This window comes from Saccoglossus kowalevskii, chromosome 1, assembly GCF_978046115.1.
Source record: "Saccoglossus kowalevskii chromosome 1, keSacKowa6.1, whole genome shotgun sequence".
Taxonomy (NCBI): Eukaryota; Metazoa; Hemichordata; class Enteropneusta; family Harrimaniidae; genus Saccoglossus; species Saccoglossus kowalevskii.
Window position 1 is genome coordinate 1,757,289 of NC_140641.1, and position 19,536 is coordinate 1,776,824.

General features: G+C 33.8%; 1 protein-coding gene across 2 annotated transcripts in view; it reads right to left on the bottom strand.

The window, feature by feature from the left end:
- LOC102806930 (uncharacterized) overlaps positions 1 to 19,536 on the bottom strand; it is a 383,414-nt gene that overhangs the window by 239,013 nt on the left and 124,865 nt on the right. For both annotated transcript variants that reach the window (XM_085498293.1, XM_085498290.1), the window contains exons 7-8: positions 18,653 to 18,718; positions 9,265 to 9,397 (exon numbers count right to left, since the gene is read on the bottom strand). In XM_085498293.1, the coding sequence (XP_085354419.1) occupies positions 9,265 to 9,397; positions 18,653 to 18,718 (199 nt within the window). The remainder of the gene's footprint in view (positions 1 to 9,264; positions 9,398 to 18,652; positions 18,719 to 19,536) is intronic.

Genomic DNA, 19,536 nt, shown 5'->3' on the forward strand with positions numbered 1-19,536 from the left:
TTTAAGAGTGGTCCACATGTAGTACCTATATATGTAATATCAAAGCAATTGGACTTGTGGTTTTTAACAAGAAGTCGAAAATATCACTTTTTACCAAAAATGACAAAAATATTCACCCAAATTAGAGAATTAAAGATATCATTACAAAATGAACAAATCTGAGAGAGGTCCACATGTAGTACCTATATATGTAATATCAAAGCAATTGGACTTGCGGTTTTTAACAAGAAGTTGAAAATATCACTTTTTACCAAAAATGACAAAAATATTCACCAAAATCAGAGAACTAAAAATATCATTACAAAATGAACAAATCTGAGAGAGATCCACATTTAGTACCTATATATGTAATATCAAAGCAATTGGACTGATCATGAAATGAACAAATCTGAGAGAGGTCTACCCAAGGTACATATATACCAAGTATCAAAGCATTCAGGCTTGTAGTTTTCAAGAAGAAGTCGAAAAAGTAAAACATTGACACAGACGACGACGACGGACAATCACTCATATGATAAGCTCCGCTCGACAAAGTCGACAGCGGAGCTAACAAGCAGCCTCTCGGCTGAGATAGCTCCGCTGTTAGCAATGCATATTTCAATTAAAGAACAGAAGATATCATTAGAAAATTAACAATGTGCATAGTATCAATGCAATGGGACTTGGTGTTTTCAACAAGAATTCAAAAATATCATTTTTCACCAAAAATAACAAAAATATTCATCAAAATTAGAGAATACAAGATATCATCATGAAATGAACAAATTTGAGAGTGGTCCACATGTAGTACCTATATATGTAATATCAAAGCAATTGGACTTGTGGTTTTTAATAAGAAGTTGAAAATATCACTTGTTATCAAAAATGACAAAAATATTTACCAAAATTAGAGAATTGACGATATCATTACAAAATGAACAAATTTAAGAGTGGTCCACATGTAGTACCTATATATGTAATATCAAAGCAATTGGACTTGTGGTTTTTAACAAGAAGTCGAAAATATCACTTTTTACCAAAAATGACAAAAATATTCACCCAAATTAGAGAATTAAAGATATCATTACAAAATGAACAAATCTGAGAGAGGTCCACATGTAGTACCTATATATGTAATATAAAAGCAATTGGACTTGCGGTTTTTAACAAGAAGTTGAAAATATCACTTTTTACCAAAAATGACAAAAATATTCACCAAAATCAGAGAACTAAAAATATCATTACAAAATGAACAAATCTGAGAGAGATCCACATTTAGTACCTATATATGTAATATCAAAGCAATTGGACTGATCATGAAATGAACAAATCTGAGAGAGGTCTACCCAAGGTACATATATACCAAGTATCAAAGCATTCAGGCTTGTAGTTTTCAAGAAGAAGTCGAAAAAGTAAAACATTGACACAGACGACGACGACGGACAATCACTCATATGATAAGCTCCGCTCGACAAAGTCGACAGCGGAGCTAACAAGCAGCCTCTCGGCTGAGATAGCTCCGCTGTTAGCAATGCATATTTGAATTAAAGAACAGAAGATATCATTAGAAAATTAACAATGTGCATAGTATCAATGCAATGGGACTTGGTGTTTTCAACAAGAATTCAAAAATATCATTTTTCACCAAAAATAACAAAAATATTCATCAAAATTAGAGAATACAAGATATCATCATGAAATGAACAAATTTGAGAGTGGTCCACATGTAGTACCTATATATGTAATATCAAAGCAATTGGACTTGTGGTTTTTAATAAGAAGTTGAAAATATCACTTTTTACCAAAAATGACAAAAATATTCACCAAAATTAGAGAATTAAAGATATCATTACAAAATGAACAAATCTGAGAGAGGTCCACATGTAGTACCTCTATATGTAATATCAAAGCAATTGGACTTGTCGTTTTTAACAAGAAGTCGAAAATATCACTTTTTACCAAAAATGACAAAAATATTCACCAAAATTAGAGAATTGACGATATCATTACAAAATGAACAAATTTAAGAGTGGTCCACATGTAGTACCTATATATGTAATATCAAAGCAATTGGACTTGTGGTTTTTAACAAGAAGTCGAAAATATCACTTTTTACCAAAAATGACAAAAATATTCACCCAAATTAGAGAATTAAAGATATCATTACAAAATGAACAAATCTGAGAGAGGTCCACATGTAGTACCCATATATGTAATATCAAAGCAATTGGACTTGCGGTTTTTAACAAGAAGTTGAAAATATCACTTTTTACCAAAAATGACAAAAATATTCACCAAAATCAGAGAACTAAAGATATCATTACAAAATGAACAAATCTGAGAGAGATCCACATTATATATGTAATATCAAAGCAATTGGACTTGCGGTTTTTAACAAGAAGTCAAAAATATCACTTTTTACCAAAAATGAAAATGTTTTTAAAAATATTAGAGAATTGAAGATATGATCATGAAATGAACAAATCTGAGAGAGGTCTACCCAAGGTACATATACACCAAGTATCAAAGCATTCAGGCTTGTAGTTTTCAAGAAGAAGTCTAAAAAGTAAAACATTGACACAGACGACGACGACGGACAATCACTGATATGATAAGCTCCGCTAGACAAAGTCGACAGTCGACAGCGGAGCTAACAAGCAGCCTCTCGGCTGAGATAGCTTCGCTGTTAGCAATGCACATTTCAATTAAAGAACAGAAGATATCATGGGACTTGCTGTTTTCAACAAGAATTCAAAAATATAATTTTTCACCAAAAATGACAAAAATATTCATCAAAATTAGAGAATAGAAGATATCATCATGAAATGAACAAATTTGAGAGTGGTCCACATGTAGTACCTATATATGTAATATCAAAGCAATTGGACTTGTGGTTTTTAATAAGAAGTTGAAAATATCACTTTTTACCAAAAATGACAAAAATATTCACCAAAATTAGAGAATTAAAGATATCATTACAAAATGAACAAATCTGAGAGAGGTCCACATGTAGTACCTATATATGTAATATCAAAGCAATTGGACTTGTGGTTTTTAACAAGAAGTTGAAAATATCACTTGTTATCAAAAATGACAAAAATATTTACCAAAATTAGAGAATTGACGATATCATTACAAAATGAACAAATTTAAGAGTGGTCCACATGTAGTACCTATATATGTAATATCAAAGCAATTGGACTTGTGGTTTTTAACAAGAAGTCGAAAATATCACTTTTTACCAAAAATGACAAAAATATTCACCCAAATTAGAGAATTAAAGATATCATTACAAAATGAACAAATCTGAGAGAGGTCCACATGTAGTACCTATATATGTAATATAAAAGCAATTGGACTTGCGGTTTTTAACAAGAAGTTGAAAATATCACTTTTTACCAAAAATGACAAAAATATTCACCAAAATCAGAGAACTAAAAATATCATTACAAAATGAACAAATCTGAGAGAGATCCACATTTAGTACCTATATATGTAATATCAAAGCAATTGGACTGATCATGAAATGAACAAATCTGAGAGAGGTCTACCCAAGGTACATATATACCAAGTATCAAAGCATTCAGGCTTGTAGTTTTCAAGAAGAAGTCGAAAAAGTAAAACATTGACACAGACGACGACGACGGACAATCACTCATATGATAAGCTCCGCTCGACAAAGTCGACAGCGGAGCTAACAAGCAGCCTCTCGGCTGAGATAGCTCCGCTGTTAGCAATGCATATTTGAATTAAAGAACAGAAGATATCATTAGAAAATTAACAATGTGCATAGTATCAATGCAATGGGACTTGGTGTTTTCAACAAGAATTCAAAAATATCATTTTTCACCAAAAATAACAAAAATATTCATCAAAATTAGAGAATACAAGATATCATCATGAAATGAACAAATTTGAGAGTGGTCCACATGTAGTACCTATATATGTAATATCAAAGCAATTGGACTTGTGGTTTTTAATAAGTTGAAAATATCACTTTTTACCAAAAATGACAAAAATATTCACCAAAATTAGAGAATTAAAGATATCATTACAAAATGAACAAATCTGAGAGAGGTCCACATGTAGTACCTCTATATGTAATATCAAAGCAATTGGACTTGTCGTTTTTAACAAGAAGTCGAAAATATCACTTTTTACCAAAAATGACAAAAATATTCACCAAAATTAGAGAATTGACGATATCATTACAAAATGAACAAATTTAAGAGTGGTCCACATGTAGTACCTATATATGTAATATCAAAGCAATTGGACTTGTGGTTTTTAACAAGAAGTCGAAAATATCACTTTTTACCAAAAATGACAAAAATATTCACCCAAATTAGAGAATTAAAGATATCATTACAAAATGAACAAATCTGAGAGAGGTCCACATGTAGTACCCATATATGTAATATCAAAGCAATTGGACTTGCGGTTTTTAACAAGAAGTTGAAAATATCACTTTTTACCAAAAATGACAAAAATATTCACCAAAATCAGAGAACTAAAGATATCATTACAAAATGAACAAATCTGAGAGAGATCCACATTATATATGTAATATCAAAGCAATTGGACTTGCGGTTTTTAACAAGAAGTCAAAAATATCACTTTTTACCAAAAATGAAAATGTTTTTAAAAATATTAGAGAATTGAAGATATGATCATGAAATGAACAAATCTGAGAGAGGTCTACCCAAGGTACATATACACCAAGTATCAAAGCATTCAGGCTTGTAGTTTTCAAGAAGAAGTCTAAAAAGTAAAACATTGACACAGACGACGACGACGGACAATCACTGATATGATAAGCTCCGCTAGACAAAGTCGACAGTCGACAGCGGAGCTAACAAGCAGCCTCTCGGCTGAGATAGCTTCGCTGTTAGCAATGCACATTTCAATTAAAGAACAGAAGATATCATGGGACTTGCTGTTTTCAACAAGAATTCAAAAATATAATTTTTCACCAAAAATGACAAAAATATTCATCAAAATTAGAGAATAGAAGATATCATCATGAAATGAACAAATTTGAGAGTGGTCCACATGTAGTACCTATATATGTAATATCAAAGCAATTGGACTTGTGGTTTTTAATAAGAAGTTGAAAATATCACTTTTTACCAAAAATGACAAAAATATTCACCCAAATTAGAGAATTAAAGATATCATTACAAAATGAACAAATCTGAGAGAGGTCCACATGTAGTACCTATATATGTAATATCAAAGCAATTGGACTTGTGGTTTTTAACAAGAAGTTGAAAATATCACTTGTTATCAAAAATGACAAAAATATTTACCAAAATTAGAGAATTGACGATATCATTACAAAATGAACAAATTTAAGAGTGGTCCACATGTAGTACCTATATATGTAATATCAAAGCAATTGGACTTGTGGTTTTTAACAAGAAGTCGAAAATATCACTTTTTACCAAAAATGACAAAAATATTCACCCAAATTAGAGAATTAAAGATATCATTACAAAATGAACAAATCTGAGAGAGGTCCACATGTAGTACCTATATATGTAATATAAAAGCAATTGGACTTGCGGTTTTTAACAAGAAGTTGAAAATATCACTTTTTACCAAAAATGACAAAAATATTCACCAAAATCAGAGAACTAAAAATATCATTACAAAATGAACAAATCTGAGAGAGATCCACATTTAGTACCTATATATGTAATATCAAAGCAATTGGACTGATCATGAAATGAACAAATCTGAGAGAGGTCTACCCAAGGTACATATATACCAAGTATCAAAGCATTCAGGCTTGTAGTTTTCAAGAAGAAGTCGAAAAAGTAAAACATTGACACAGACGACGACGACGGACAATCACTCATATGATAAGCTCCGCTCGACAAAGTCGACAGCGGAGCTAACAAGCAGCCTCTCGGCTGAGATAGCTCCGCTGTTAGCAATGCATATTTGAATTAAAGAACAGAAGATATCATTAGAAAATTAACAATGTGCATAGTATCAATGCAATGGGACTTGGTGTTTTCAACAAGAATTCAAAAATATCATTTTTCACCAAAAATAACAAAAATATTCATCAAAATTAGAGAATACAAGATATCATCATGAAATGAACAAATTTGAGAGTGGTCCACATGTAGTACCTATATATGTAATATCAAAGCAATTGGACTTGTGGTTTTTAATAAGAAGTTGAAAATATCACTTTTTACCAAAAATGACAAAAATATTCACCAAAATTAGAGAATTAAAGATATCATTACAAAATGAACAAATCTGAGAGAGGTCCACATGTAGTACCTCTATATGTAATATCAAAGCAATTGGACTTGTCGTTTTTAACAAGAAGTCGAAAATATCACTTTTTACCAAAAATGACAAAAATATTCACCAAAATTAGAGAATTGACGATATCATTACAAAATGAACAAATTTAAGAGTGGTCCACATGTAGTACCTATATATGTAATATCAAAGCAATTGGACTTGTGGTTTTTAACAAGAAGTCGAAAATATCACTTTTTACCAAAAATGACAAAAATATTCACCCAAATTAGAGAATTAAAGATATCATTACAAAATGAACAAATCTGAGAGAGGTCCACATGTAGTACCCATATATGTAATATCAAAGCAATTGGACTTGCGGTTTTTAACAAGAAGTTGAAAATATCACTTTTTACCAAAAATGACAAAAATATTCACCAAAATCAGAGAACTAAAGATATCATTACAAAATGAACAAATCTGAGAGAGATCCACATTATATATGTAATATCAAAGCAATTGGACTTGCGGTTTTTAACAAGAAGTCAAAAATATCACTTTTTACCAAAAATGAAAATGTTTTTAAAAATATTAGAGAATTGAAGATATGATCATGAAATGAACAAATCTGAGAGAGGTCTACCCAAGGTACATATACACCAAGTATCAAAGCATTCAGGCTTGTAGTTTTCAAGAAGAAGTCTAAAAAGTAAAACATTGACACAGACGACGACGACGGACAATCACTGATATGATAAGCTCCGCTAGACAAAGTCGACAGTCGACAGCGGAGCTAACAAGCAGCCTCTCGGCTGAGATAGCTTCGCTGTTAGCAATGCACATTTCAATTAAAGAACAGAAGATATCATGGGACTTGCTGTTTTCAACAAGAATTCAAAAATATAATTTTTCACCAAAAATGACAAAAATATTCATCAAAATTAGAGAATAGAAGATATCATCATGAAATGAACAAATTTGAGAGTGGTCCACATGTAGTACCTATATATGTAATATCAAAGCAATTGGACTTGTGGTTTTTAATAAGAAGTTGAAAATATCACTTTTTACCAAAAATGACAAAAATATTCACCAAAATTAGAGAATTAAAGATATCATTACAAAATGAACAAATCTGAGAGAGGTCCACATGTAGTACCTATATATGTAATATCAAAGCAATTGGACTTGTGGTTTTTAACAAGAAGTTGAAAATATCACTTGTTATCAAAAATGACAAAAATATTTACCAAAATTAGAGAATTGACGATATCATTACAAAATGAACAAATTTAAGAGTGGTCCACATGTAGTACCTATATATGTAATATCAAAGCAATTGGACTTGTGGTTTTTAACAAGAAGTCGAAAATATCACTTTTTACCAAAAATGACAAAAATATTCACCCAAATTAGAGAATTAAAGATATCATTACAAAATGAACAAATCTGAGAGAGGTCCACATGTAGTACCTATATATGTAATATCAAAGCAATTGCACTTGTGGTTTTTAACAAGAAGTCGAAAATATCAGTTTTTACCAAAAATGACAAAAATATTCACCAAAATTAGAGAATTAAAGATATCATTACAAAATGAACAAATCTGAGAGAGGTCCACATGTAGTACCTATATATGTAATATCAAAGCAATTGGACTTGCGGTTTTTAACAAGAAGTCGAAAATATCACTTTTTACCAAAAATTACAAAAATATTCACCAAAATTAGAGAATTGAAGATATGATCATGAAATGAACAAATCTGAGAGAGGTCTACCCAAGGTACATATACACCAAGTATCAAAGCATTCAGACTTGTAGTTTTCAAGAAGAAGTCTAAAAAGTAAAACATTGACACAGACGACGACGACGGACAATCACTGATATGATAAGCTCCGCTAGACAAAGTCGACAGTCGACAGCGGAGCTAACAAGCAGCCTCTCGGCTGAGATAGCTTCGCTGTTAGCAATGCACATTTCAATTAAAGAACAGAAGATATCATGGGACTTGCTGTTTTCAACAAGAATTCAAAAATATAATTTTTCACCAAAAATGACAAAAATATTCATCAAAATTAGAGAATAGAAGATATCATCATGAAATGAACAAATTTGAGAGTGGTCCACATGTAGTACCTATATATGTAATATCAAAGCAATTGGACTTGTGGTTTTTAATAAGAAGTTGAAAATATCACTTTTTACCAAAAATGACAAAAATATTCACCAAAATTAGAGAATTAAAGATATCATTACAAAATGAACAAATCTGAGAGAGGTCCACATGTAGTACCTATATATGTAATATCAAAGCAATTGGACTTGCGGTTTTTAATAAGAAGTTGAAAATATCACTTTTTACCAAAAATGACAAAAATATTCACCAAAATTAGAGAATTAAAGATATCATCATGAAATGAACAAATCTGAGAGAGGTCTACCCAACGTACATATACACCAAGTATCAAAGCATTCAGGCTTGTAGTTTTCAAGAAGAAGTCGAAAAAGTAAAACATTGACACGGATGACGGACGACCACTCATATGATAAGCTCCGCTCGACAAAGTCGACAGCGGAGCTAATAAAAAAGAAATTTCACTCCCAAGTGCCCAAGAACCTGCATCTCTACCTTAAAGATCTTAAAACTGCTGTTATATGTGCCATTGCTATGGATCTGGTTGCCAAAGAGACCCAACTATAACTTCCCTCTCTAAATTATGTTGTTGTGGAAAGCAGTCATCAACACAACCAATGAATAATGGTTTAATGAGTTGTACAGATAACCACAACAGGCAGCTAGATATCAAATCATCAAAGCAATGGGCTGCCTTTGCACCAACAATCAAGGCAGTTCTGGAAAATGGCAATGAACGCACAGATATAACAATAAATCTTATTTTCAGACCACATACAAGGTGTACCGGTAATATCCTAAAACCACACACTAATGATATGCATAGCAGCACTGACAGTCAATTACCAAATATATTAAAGTAGAAAAAGAAGATAACTGGACTTACTGTTGCAATAAGTAAAGACCCCTTTACAAACGTCAATAGTGAAACAACAGGTTGTATACATTGCTGCGCAAAAACTATAGCAAATGCTAGTCCCCATACAAACACAGGTGTTAGTATGTTAGCGTATGGATCACTAGAAACAAGCAAACAAACATCTTGTTAGCTTATAGTATATATATAATATAAGCATACATACCAAGCGTAGCACCACAGATTTGATAATACAGTTATATACAGTGAAAGCATAGCCGAAGAACGCCAGTGTGAAGGCAGACCACAACATAGCTTTGTCATGGTTGCAAATAGTGGGATGGTTTGCGACAGTGTCCTTAAGAATTCGCATCAGTGCAATGGTGATTGGGAGTTTTACACGATTTGGCACGCCGTAATGTCTTTTAATGCCTTGCATAGTGAAGTGAAGCAGGAGGTCGTCGCGTATTGATGAGGTGAAGCCAGTTTCGATGTGTGCACGGATGATAGCTGCAAGGTAAACTTTTAGCGTACCATAGGTAAGTGACGACGTTGCGAGATGTGTCATAAACAGAATCGTTGAGCGTTGCGTTAGTGGATAAGGATTCATTCCATACATGCGACAGAAGAGAAGATAGTGAGTTTGTCCCGCATGATATGTCTGTCGTGTACCTGGTGCAATGCTCAGGTTGATGTAGTGGCAGGCTTGTTGTGTGAGGTTGACGGGACTACGTCGCACATCGGAGCCGTTGAGAGGGTGCACAGGTCTGGAGTTTTCGTTGGGACCCAACATGAAAGTTATTAGATGCTGCAGTAAAGAACAGCAGTTGGACAAGTTGCATAATCCGTGGACTTGATGAGGAGCCTTTTTTCCATATTTGGATGACTGATATGTGGCCCCAAATTAAGGAAGATGGTTTTTCGTCTCGGTATCGCGGTGGCTAGTGGCAGTGTGGCCTGCAGAGTGGCAAGACGAACAAATGTGGAGACGATTATACCGGCATGAAGTTTCGAAGCGATCTTGATTGAAATTACGGCACGCTATATTGTTATAATTGTCAGCAGATTCGTTTACCCATGTATAAGGATTCCTGCTTCGTTGGCATTCCTGTTTGGTATGACCTTTTTGATGACAGTCAGGACATGTTGGAATGAGCAGAATTTGTAATCAAGTTGGTTGTTTGGCAAACTCCAGTTCCGTAGGCCAGGGTAACATGAGTAATCTAGACGGAATTCTTTGTCATAGGTGACCCATGCTTCTGGCTTGAACTCAAGAGCTCGGCTGGCGATGTGACGCTGGTAGTTGAATAGATGTACAGCCTCATGGGGAAAATAATGCGCCCTATAGGCAGCAAATGTTGACCAACATTCTAGCCAGTTTGCTAGATCGCGAATTTCATTCTTTTTTGCATGTTTTGAGAGAACAGCGACTGAGGGATCGTCAGAGTCCAAAGCCACTCGGGTGTTTGAGATCTGGGTGGCATTTGGTTTTCTTGAGTCAGGGTGTAAATCGGACAAATCAACAAACTTACCCCGGTTTGCTAGTTGATTGAGTATTTGCTGGTCGACGTATGGCAAAAACAAGTCTGCAGGTGGGATGATAGGAGGAACTGCAATGCTGGCATTGTTCATCATCGGCATCGCCTGTGTCGCAGTGTTGATACCGGAAGCGGAAGTGAGAATGCCCTCACCGGCGAAACGTTGTATGGGAGCGGCCATGTTGGTTGCGTTGAAATGACCCCTGGTAGCAAAACTTTGTTGACTAGGATTAGCGTGAGCTAGCGATGCTTGGCTTGTAGTAGCTGGAAGTTGTTGGTGAAACATCGAATTGTCTTGATGAGCGGTATTATTGTGTACGATCGCATTATGTTGACTAGCTATTGGCCAAGTCATCGGAAGGCTGTTATTTGTGAGAGAGTCAGCTGCCATCGAACTTGATGGTGTTGTTTGGCTTGGATCGCGTGATGACGCGAGGCTTGCCGACGGTTGTGGAGCAGCGGGCGGTTGCGAAATATTATTCGGCTGCGTCTGACAGTTTCCTTGCTGTTGTAGGCTATGAACGAGATCTGCGAGTTCGCTTCTGCTAACTGTGATGACATCGCTGGGGGAGTTCGTTGACTGTACTACAGTACAGTGGGATCTCCTTTGCGTGCTGACGATTCTTGCGGCGGTGAGTCAGTTACGTCTATAGTCTCAACATTTTGGAAGCGAGCTGGAGTACGACGATTTCGTTGAGACTTGCGACCGCCACGGTTGGTTTTAGATCTTCCCCGTCCTCGAGGCATGTTGAAACTGGATGTCGTGAAGAAAGACTGGTATTTGTGACAAATGAATGGCTGAAATGCTTTCGCAAGGAATTCTGCTGAGACGATGTGTATCGTACGGTGCGGCAAAACGAACTGATGCTTGAAGAGGATGCGAGCACAGATAAGCAAATGAACAGTCTGGCGTTAATTAATGTAAATCCGTCTGAAGGACGAAATGTGAGCAAATATTGCATGAAGTACAATGTGGCATGGGAGGTGTCAAAATATGAAAGGGGGATGCCAGCTTGGTCAATGCATGTCATAATTGAGCATTAACACAGATTATAAATTATATTCATAATCATACTATATACAGTGAAAGCATAGCACCACAGATTTGATAATACAGTTATATACAGTGAAAGCATAGCATCACAGATTTGATAATACAGTTATATACAGTGAAAGCATAGCACCACAGATTTGATAATACAGTTATATACAGTGAAAGCATAGCACCACAGATTTGATAATACAGTTATATACAGTGAAAGCATAGCATCACAGATTTGATAATACAGTTTTTTGATAATACAGTGAAAGCATAGCACCACAGATTTGATAATACAGTGAAAGCATAGCACCACAGATTTGATAATAGTTATATACAGTGAAAGCATAGCACTACAGATTTGATAATACAGTTATATACAGTGAAAGCATAGCACTACAGATTTGATAATGCAGTTATATACATGTACAGTGAAAGCATAGCACCACAGATTTGATAATACAGTTATATACAGTGAAAGCATAGCACTACAGATTTGATAATACAGTTATATACAGTGAAAGCATAGCACCACAGATTTGATAATACAGTTATATACAGTGAAAGCATAGCACTACTGATTTGATAATACAGTTATATACAGTGAAAGCATAGCACTACAGATTTGATAATACAGTTATATACAGTGAAAGCATAGCACCACAGATTTGATAATACAGTTATATACAGTGAAAGCATAGCACTACAGATTTGATAATACAGTTATATACAGTGAAAGCATAGCACTACAAATTTGATAATACAGTTATATACAGTGAAAGCATAGCACCACAGATTTGATAATACAGTTATATACAGTGAAAGCATAGCATCACAGATTTGATAATACAGTTATATACAGTGAAAGCATAGCATCACAGATATGATAATACAGTTATATACAGTGAAAGCATAGCACCACAGATTTGATAATACAGTTATATACAGTGAAAGCATATCACCACAGATTTGATAATACAGTTATATACAGTGAAAGCATAGCACCACAGATTTGATAATACAGTTTTAAACAGTGAAAGCATAGCATCACAGATTTGATAATACAGTTATATACAGTGAAAGCATAGCATCACAGATTTGATAATACAGTTATATACAGTGAAAGCATAGCACTACAGATTTGATAATACAGTTATATACAGTGAAAGCATAGCACTACAAATTTGATAATACAGTTATATACAGTGAAAGCATAGCACCACAGATTTGATAATACAGTTATATACAGTGAAAGCATAGCATCACAGATTTGATAATACAGTTATATACAGTGAAAGCATAGCACCACAGATTTGATAATACAGTTATATACCGTACAGTGAAAGCATAGCATCACAGATTTGATAATACAGTTATATACAGTAAAAGCATAGCACCACAGATTTGATAATACAGTTATATACAATGAAATCATAGCATCACAGATTTGATAATACAGTTATATACAGTGAAAGCATAGCATCACAGATTTGATAATACAGTTATATACAGTGAAAGCATAGCACCACAGATTTGATAATACAGTTATATACAGTGAAAGCATAGCACCACAGATTTGATAATACAGTTATATACAGTGAAAGCATAGCATCACAGATTTGATAATACAGTTTTTTGATAATACAGTGAAAGCATAGCACCACAGATTTGATAATACAGTTATATACAGTGAAAGCATAGCACCACAGATTTGATAATACAGTGAAAGCATAGCACCACAGATTTGATAATAGTTATATACAGTGAAAGCATAGCACTACAGATTTGATAATACAGTTATATACAGTGAAAGCATAGCACTACAGATTTGATAATGCAGTTATATACATGTACAGTGAAAGCATAGCACCACAGATTTGATAATACAGTTATATACAGTGAAAGCATAGCACTACAGATTTGATAATACAGTTATATACAGTGAAAGCATAGCACCACAGATTTGATAATACAGTTATATACAGTGAAAGCATAGCACTACTGATTTGATAATACAGTTATATACAGTGAAAGCATAGCACTACAGATTTGATAATACAGTTATATACAGTGAAAGCATAGCACCACAGATTTGATAATACAGTTATATACAGTGAAAGCATAGCACTACAGATTTGATAATACAGTTATATACAGTGAAAGCATAGCACTACAAATTTGATAATACAGTTATATACAGTGAAAGCATAGCACCACAGATTTGATAATACAGTTATATACAGTGAAAGCATAGCATCACAGATTTGATAATACAGTTATATACAGTGAAAGCATAGCATCACAGATATGATAATACAGTTATATACAGTGAAAGCATAGCACCACAGATTTGATAATACAGTTATATACAGTGAAAGCATATCACCACAGATTTGATAATACAGTTATATACAGTGAAAGCATAGCACCACAGATTTGATAATACAGTTATATACAGTGAAAGCATAGCACCACAGATTTGATAATACAGTTATATACAGTGAAAGCATAGCATCACAGATTTGATAATACAGTTATATACAGTGAAAGCATAGCACTACAGATTTGATAATACAGTTATATACAGTGAAAGCATAGCACTACAAATTTGATAATACAGTTATATACAGTGAAAGCATAGCACCACAGATTTGATAATACAGTTATATACAGTGAAAGCATAGCATCACAGATTTGATAATACAGTTATATACAGTGAAAGCATAGCACCACAGATTTGATAATACAGTTATATACCGTACAGTGAAAGCATAGCATCACAGATTTGATAATACAGTTATATACAGTAAAAGCATAGCACCACAGATTTGATAATACAGTTATATACAGTGAAATCATAGCATCACAGATTTGATAATACAGTTATATACAGTGAAAGCATAGCATCACAGATTTGATAATACAGTTATATACAGTGAAAGCATAGCATCACAGATTTGATAATACAGTTATATACAGTGAAAACATAGCATCACAGATTTGTAATACAGTTATATACAGTGAAAGCTTAGCACCACAGATTTGATAATACAGTTATATACAGTGAAAGCATAGCATCACAGATTTGATAATACAGTTATATACAGTGAAAGCATAGCACCACAGATTTGATAATACAGTTATATACAGTGAAAGCATAGCACCACAGATTTGATAATACAGTTATATACAGTGAAAGCATAGCATCACAGATTTGATAATACAGTTATATACAGTGAAAGCATAGCACCACAGATTTGATAATACAGTTATATACAGTGAAAGCATAGCACCACAGATTTGATAATACAGTTATATACAGTGAAAGCATAGCATCACACATTTGATAATACAGTTATATACAGTGAAAGCATAGCACCACAGATTTGATAATACAGTTATATACAGTGAAAGCATAGCACTACTGATTTGATAATACAGTTATATACAGTGAAAGCATAGCACCACAGATTTGATAATACAGTTATATACAGTGAAAGCATAGCATCACACATTTGATAATACAGTTATATACAGTGAAAGCATAGCACCACAGATTTGATAATACAGTTATATACAGTGAAAGCATAGCACTACAGATTTGATAATACAGTTATATACAGTGAAAGCATAGCATCACACATTTGATAATACAGTTATATACAGTGAAAGCATAGCATCACAGATTTGATAATACAGTTATATACAGTGAAAGCATAGCACTACAGATTTGATAATACAGTTATATACAGTGAAAGCATAGCACTACAGATTTGATAATACAGTTATATACAGTGAAAGCATAGCATCACACATTTGATAATACAGTTATATACAGTGAAAGCATAGCATCACAGATTTGATAATACAGTTATATACAGTGAAAGCTTAGCATCACAGATTTGATAATACAGTTATATACAGTGAAAGCATAGCATCACAGATTTGATAATACAGTTATATACAGTGAAAGCTTAGCATCACAGATTTGATAATACAGTTATATACAGTGAAAGCATAGCATCACAGATTTGATAATACAGTTATATACAGTGAAAGCTTAGCATCACAGATTTGATAATACAGTTATATACAGTGAAAGCATAGCACCACAGATTTGATAATACAGTTATATACAGTGAAAGCATAGCACTACAGATTTGATAATACAGTTATATACCGTACAGTGAAAGCATAGCACCACAGATTTGATAATACAGTTATATACAGTGAAAGCATAGCATCACAGATTTGATAATACAGTTATATACAGTGAAAGCTTAGCATCACAGATTTGATAATACAGTTATATACAGTGAAAGCTTAGCATCACAGATTTGATAATACAGTTATATACAGTGAAAGCATAGCACTACAGATTTGATAATACAGTTTTATGACACAAACACAAGAGCATGTACATGAACCAATAATTTATTTGGCAAATAGGGGGGCACACCACAAGACCATCGTACACAAAAGTGATGCAATGCATAACAGACTGATAAGATGGTCCCTGGTGCCGCCCCCAAAATGTAGAACAAAGCAGGTGTAAACTAGCTGGCTTACAGTTTCTAAACTAGAATAAGACTGAAAACATGTTGGTTGGTGCAGCATAGCTGCATGATGTTAGTATGGAACGGCAGATTGCAGCATGACTGCAACTGTAAAGTATAGGCAGCGAGTGCTGCGGCTACACCATGGTTATGCAGCGGGGGCTGCATGAAGTTAAGAGGTTATGGGTAGAGGCAGCAGGGGCTGCAACTACTGAGTTTAGACATTGACGCAGCGAGGGCTGCCTGTGAAGTCGTTAATGAGGTATTAGTAATTACAATAATAAAATTAACAATAATAATAAAACCCACGCAAAATATACCTAAGAAAATATGAATGATCTTGGGGGAATATGAGCAAATCCCATAAGCGAAGTCCCCCGAAATGGTGTTAATGCCAGCCTAATGGGGGAGAATGGGGATGGTGGCGGGTGAATAAAACGAGAATAGCAGAAGCTCTGTAACACTTTCAGGCTACTTCCAATATGGCGCCAGAAACAAACTGATTGTGATGTTGAGCCACGCGAAAAAGTGCGAGATCTATGTAAATATCACGCGAGAGAGCATGAGATTTGCGTCATAAACATGGTTTAATATTACACATTAAACCTGTATTTATGACACAAACACAAGAGCATGTACATGAACCAATAATTTATTTGGCAAATAGGGGGGCACACCACAAGACCATCGTACACAAAAGTGAGACAATGCATAACAGACTGATAAGATGGTCCCTGGTGCCGCCCCCAAAATGTAGAACAAAGCAGGTGTAAACTAGCTGGCTTACAGTTTCTAAACTAAAATACAAACTAGAATAAGACTGAAAACATGTTGGTTGGTGCAGCATAGCTGCATGATGTTAGTATGGAATGGCAGATTGCAGCATGACTGCAACTGTAAAGTATAGGCAGCGAGTGCTGCGGCTACACCATGGTTATGCAGCGGGGGCTGCATGAAGTTAAGAGGTTATGGGTAGAGGCAGCGGGGGCTGCAACTACTGAGTTTAGACATTGACGCAGCGAGGGCTGCCTGTGAAGTCGTTAATGAGGTATTAGTAATTACAATAATAAAATTAACAATAATAATAAAACCCACGCAAAATATACCTAAGAAAATATGAATGATCTTGGGGGAATATGAGCAAATCCCATAAGCGAAGTCCCCGAAATGATGCAATTGTTTCAATTGCAGAATAACCCGTTATATACAGTGAAAGCATAGCACCACAGATTTGATAATACAGTTATATACAGTGAAAGCATAGCACCACAGATTTGATAATACAGTTATATACAGTGAAAGCATAGCATCACATTTTGATAATACAGTTATATACAGTGAAAGCATAGCACCACAGATTTGATAATACAGTTATATACAGTGAAAGCATAGCAACACAGATTTGATAATACAGTTATATACAGTGAAAGCATAGCACCACAGATTTGATAATACAGTTATATACAGTGAAAACATAGCATCACAGATTTGATAATACAGTTATATACAGTAAAAGCATAGCACCACAGATTTGATAATACAGTTATATACAGTGAAAGCATAGCACCACAGATTTGATAATACAGTTATATACAGTGAAAGCATAGCATCACATTTTGATAATACAGTTATATACAGTGAAAGCATAGCACCACAGATTTGATAATACAGTTATATACAGTGAAAGCATAGCACTACTGATTTGATAATACAGTTATATACAGTGAAAGCATAGCACTACAGATTTGATAATACAGTTATATACAGTGAAAGCATAGCACCACAGATTTGATAATACAGTTATATACTGTGAAAGCATAGCACCACAGATTTGATAATACAGTTATATACAGTGAAAGCATAGCAACACAGATTTGATAATACAGTTATATACAGTGAAAGCATAGCAAGACAGATTTGATAATACAGTTATATACAGTGAAAGCATAGCATCACAGATTTGATAATACAGTTATATACAGTGAAAGCATAGCACCACAGATTTGATAATACAGTTATATACAGTGAAAGCATAGCACCACAGATTTGATAATACAGTTATATACAGTGAAAGCATAGCACCACAGATTTGATAATACAGTTATATACAGTGAAAGCATAGCATCACAGATTTGATAATACAGTTATATACAGTGAAAGCATAGCATCACAGATTTGACATTTGATATGATTTGATATATAGAAATGGAATATATATCATCTTGACTTGCATTAAACTAGAAATCATCTTGTCAAGTCAACATTTATTATCCAGCAATATTTACCTTAAACCAAGTATACTTGAATATGCTTCACCACCAGCCAAAGAATAGCTAACAAGAATTGCAATGCTGTAAAGATAAACAAGAATCAAAATCATACCAGTCACTGGTAGCATAGTGGTTGTCGTTTAATTGAAATGTGATTAGAACCAAAAAATTATGAATTTTTATGCTTATTAGGGAATTAATATGAACAGATTTTTACCCCGAACTAATTAGGTTTGGACATTGTCCTAGAGCATCTTTGTACTAAGTTTCATTGAAATGGAATAGTTAGTACTTTAGATATCAGTGTGAAAACTTAAAATTGGTTAATTATGCAAATTAGGTAATTAATATGTACAGATTTTAACCCACAATTATCCAGGTCTGTCTATTGTCCTACAGCATCCATGTACATTCATTGATATGTGATGTTTAATACCTGAGATATCAGTGTGAAAGTTGGTTAATTATGCAAATTAGGTGATTAATATGCACAAATATTTACCGGAAACTAATTGGGTCTGCATGATTCTAGACTCATTGAAATGTGATGATTAGTACTTTAGATATCAGAAGAAAAGCTGAAAATTAATTATGCAAATTAGTTAATTAATATGCACAATTATTTCCCCTAAAACTAATCAGGTCTCTGCATAGTCCTAAAGGATCTATGTACCAAGTTTCATTGAAATGCGATGATTAGTACTTGAGATACCCGTGGAAAAGCTGAAAATTAACTAATTATGCAAATTAGTTGATTAATATGCACAAATATTTATCGGAAACAATCAATCTCTGCATAGTCCTTGAGTATGTAAGTACCAAGTTTCATTGAAATGTAATGCTCACTACTTATATCAAATGCTGAAAATTAATTAATTATGCAAATTAGGTAATTAATA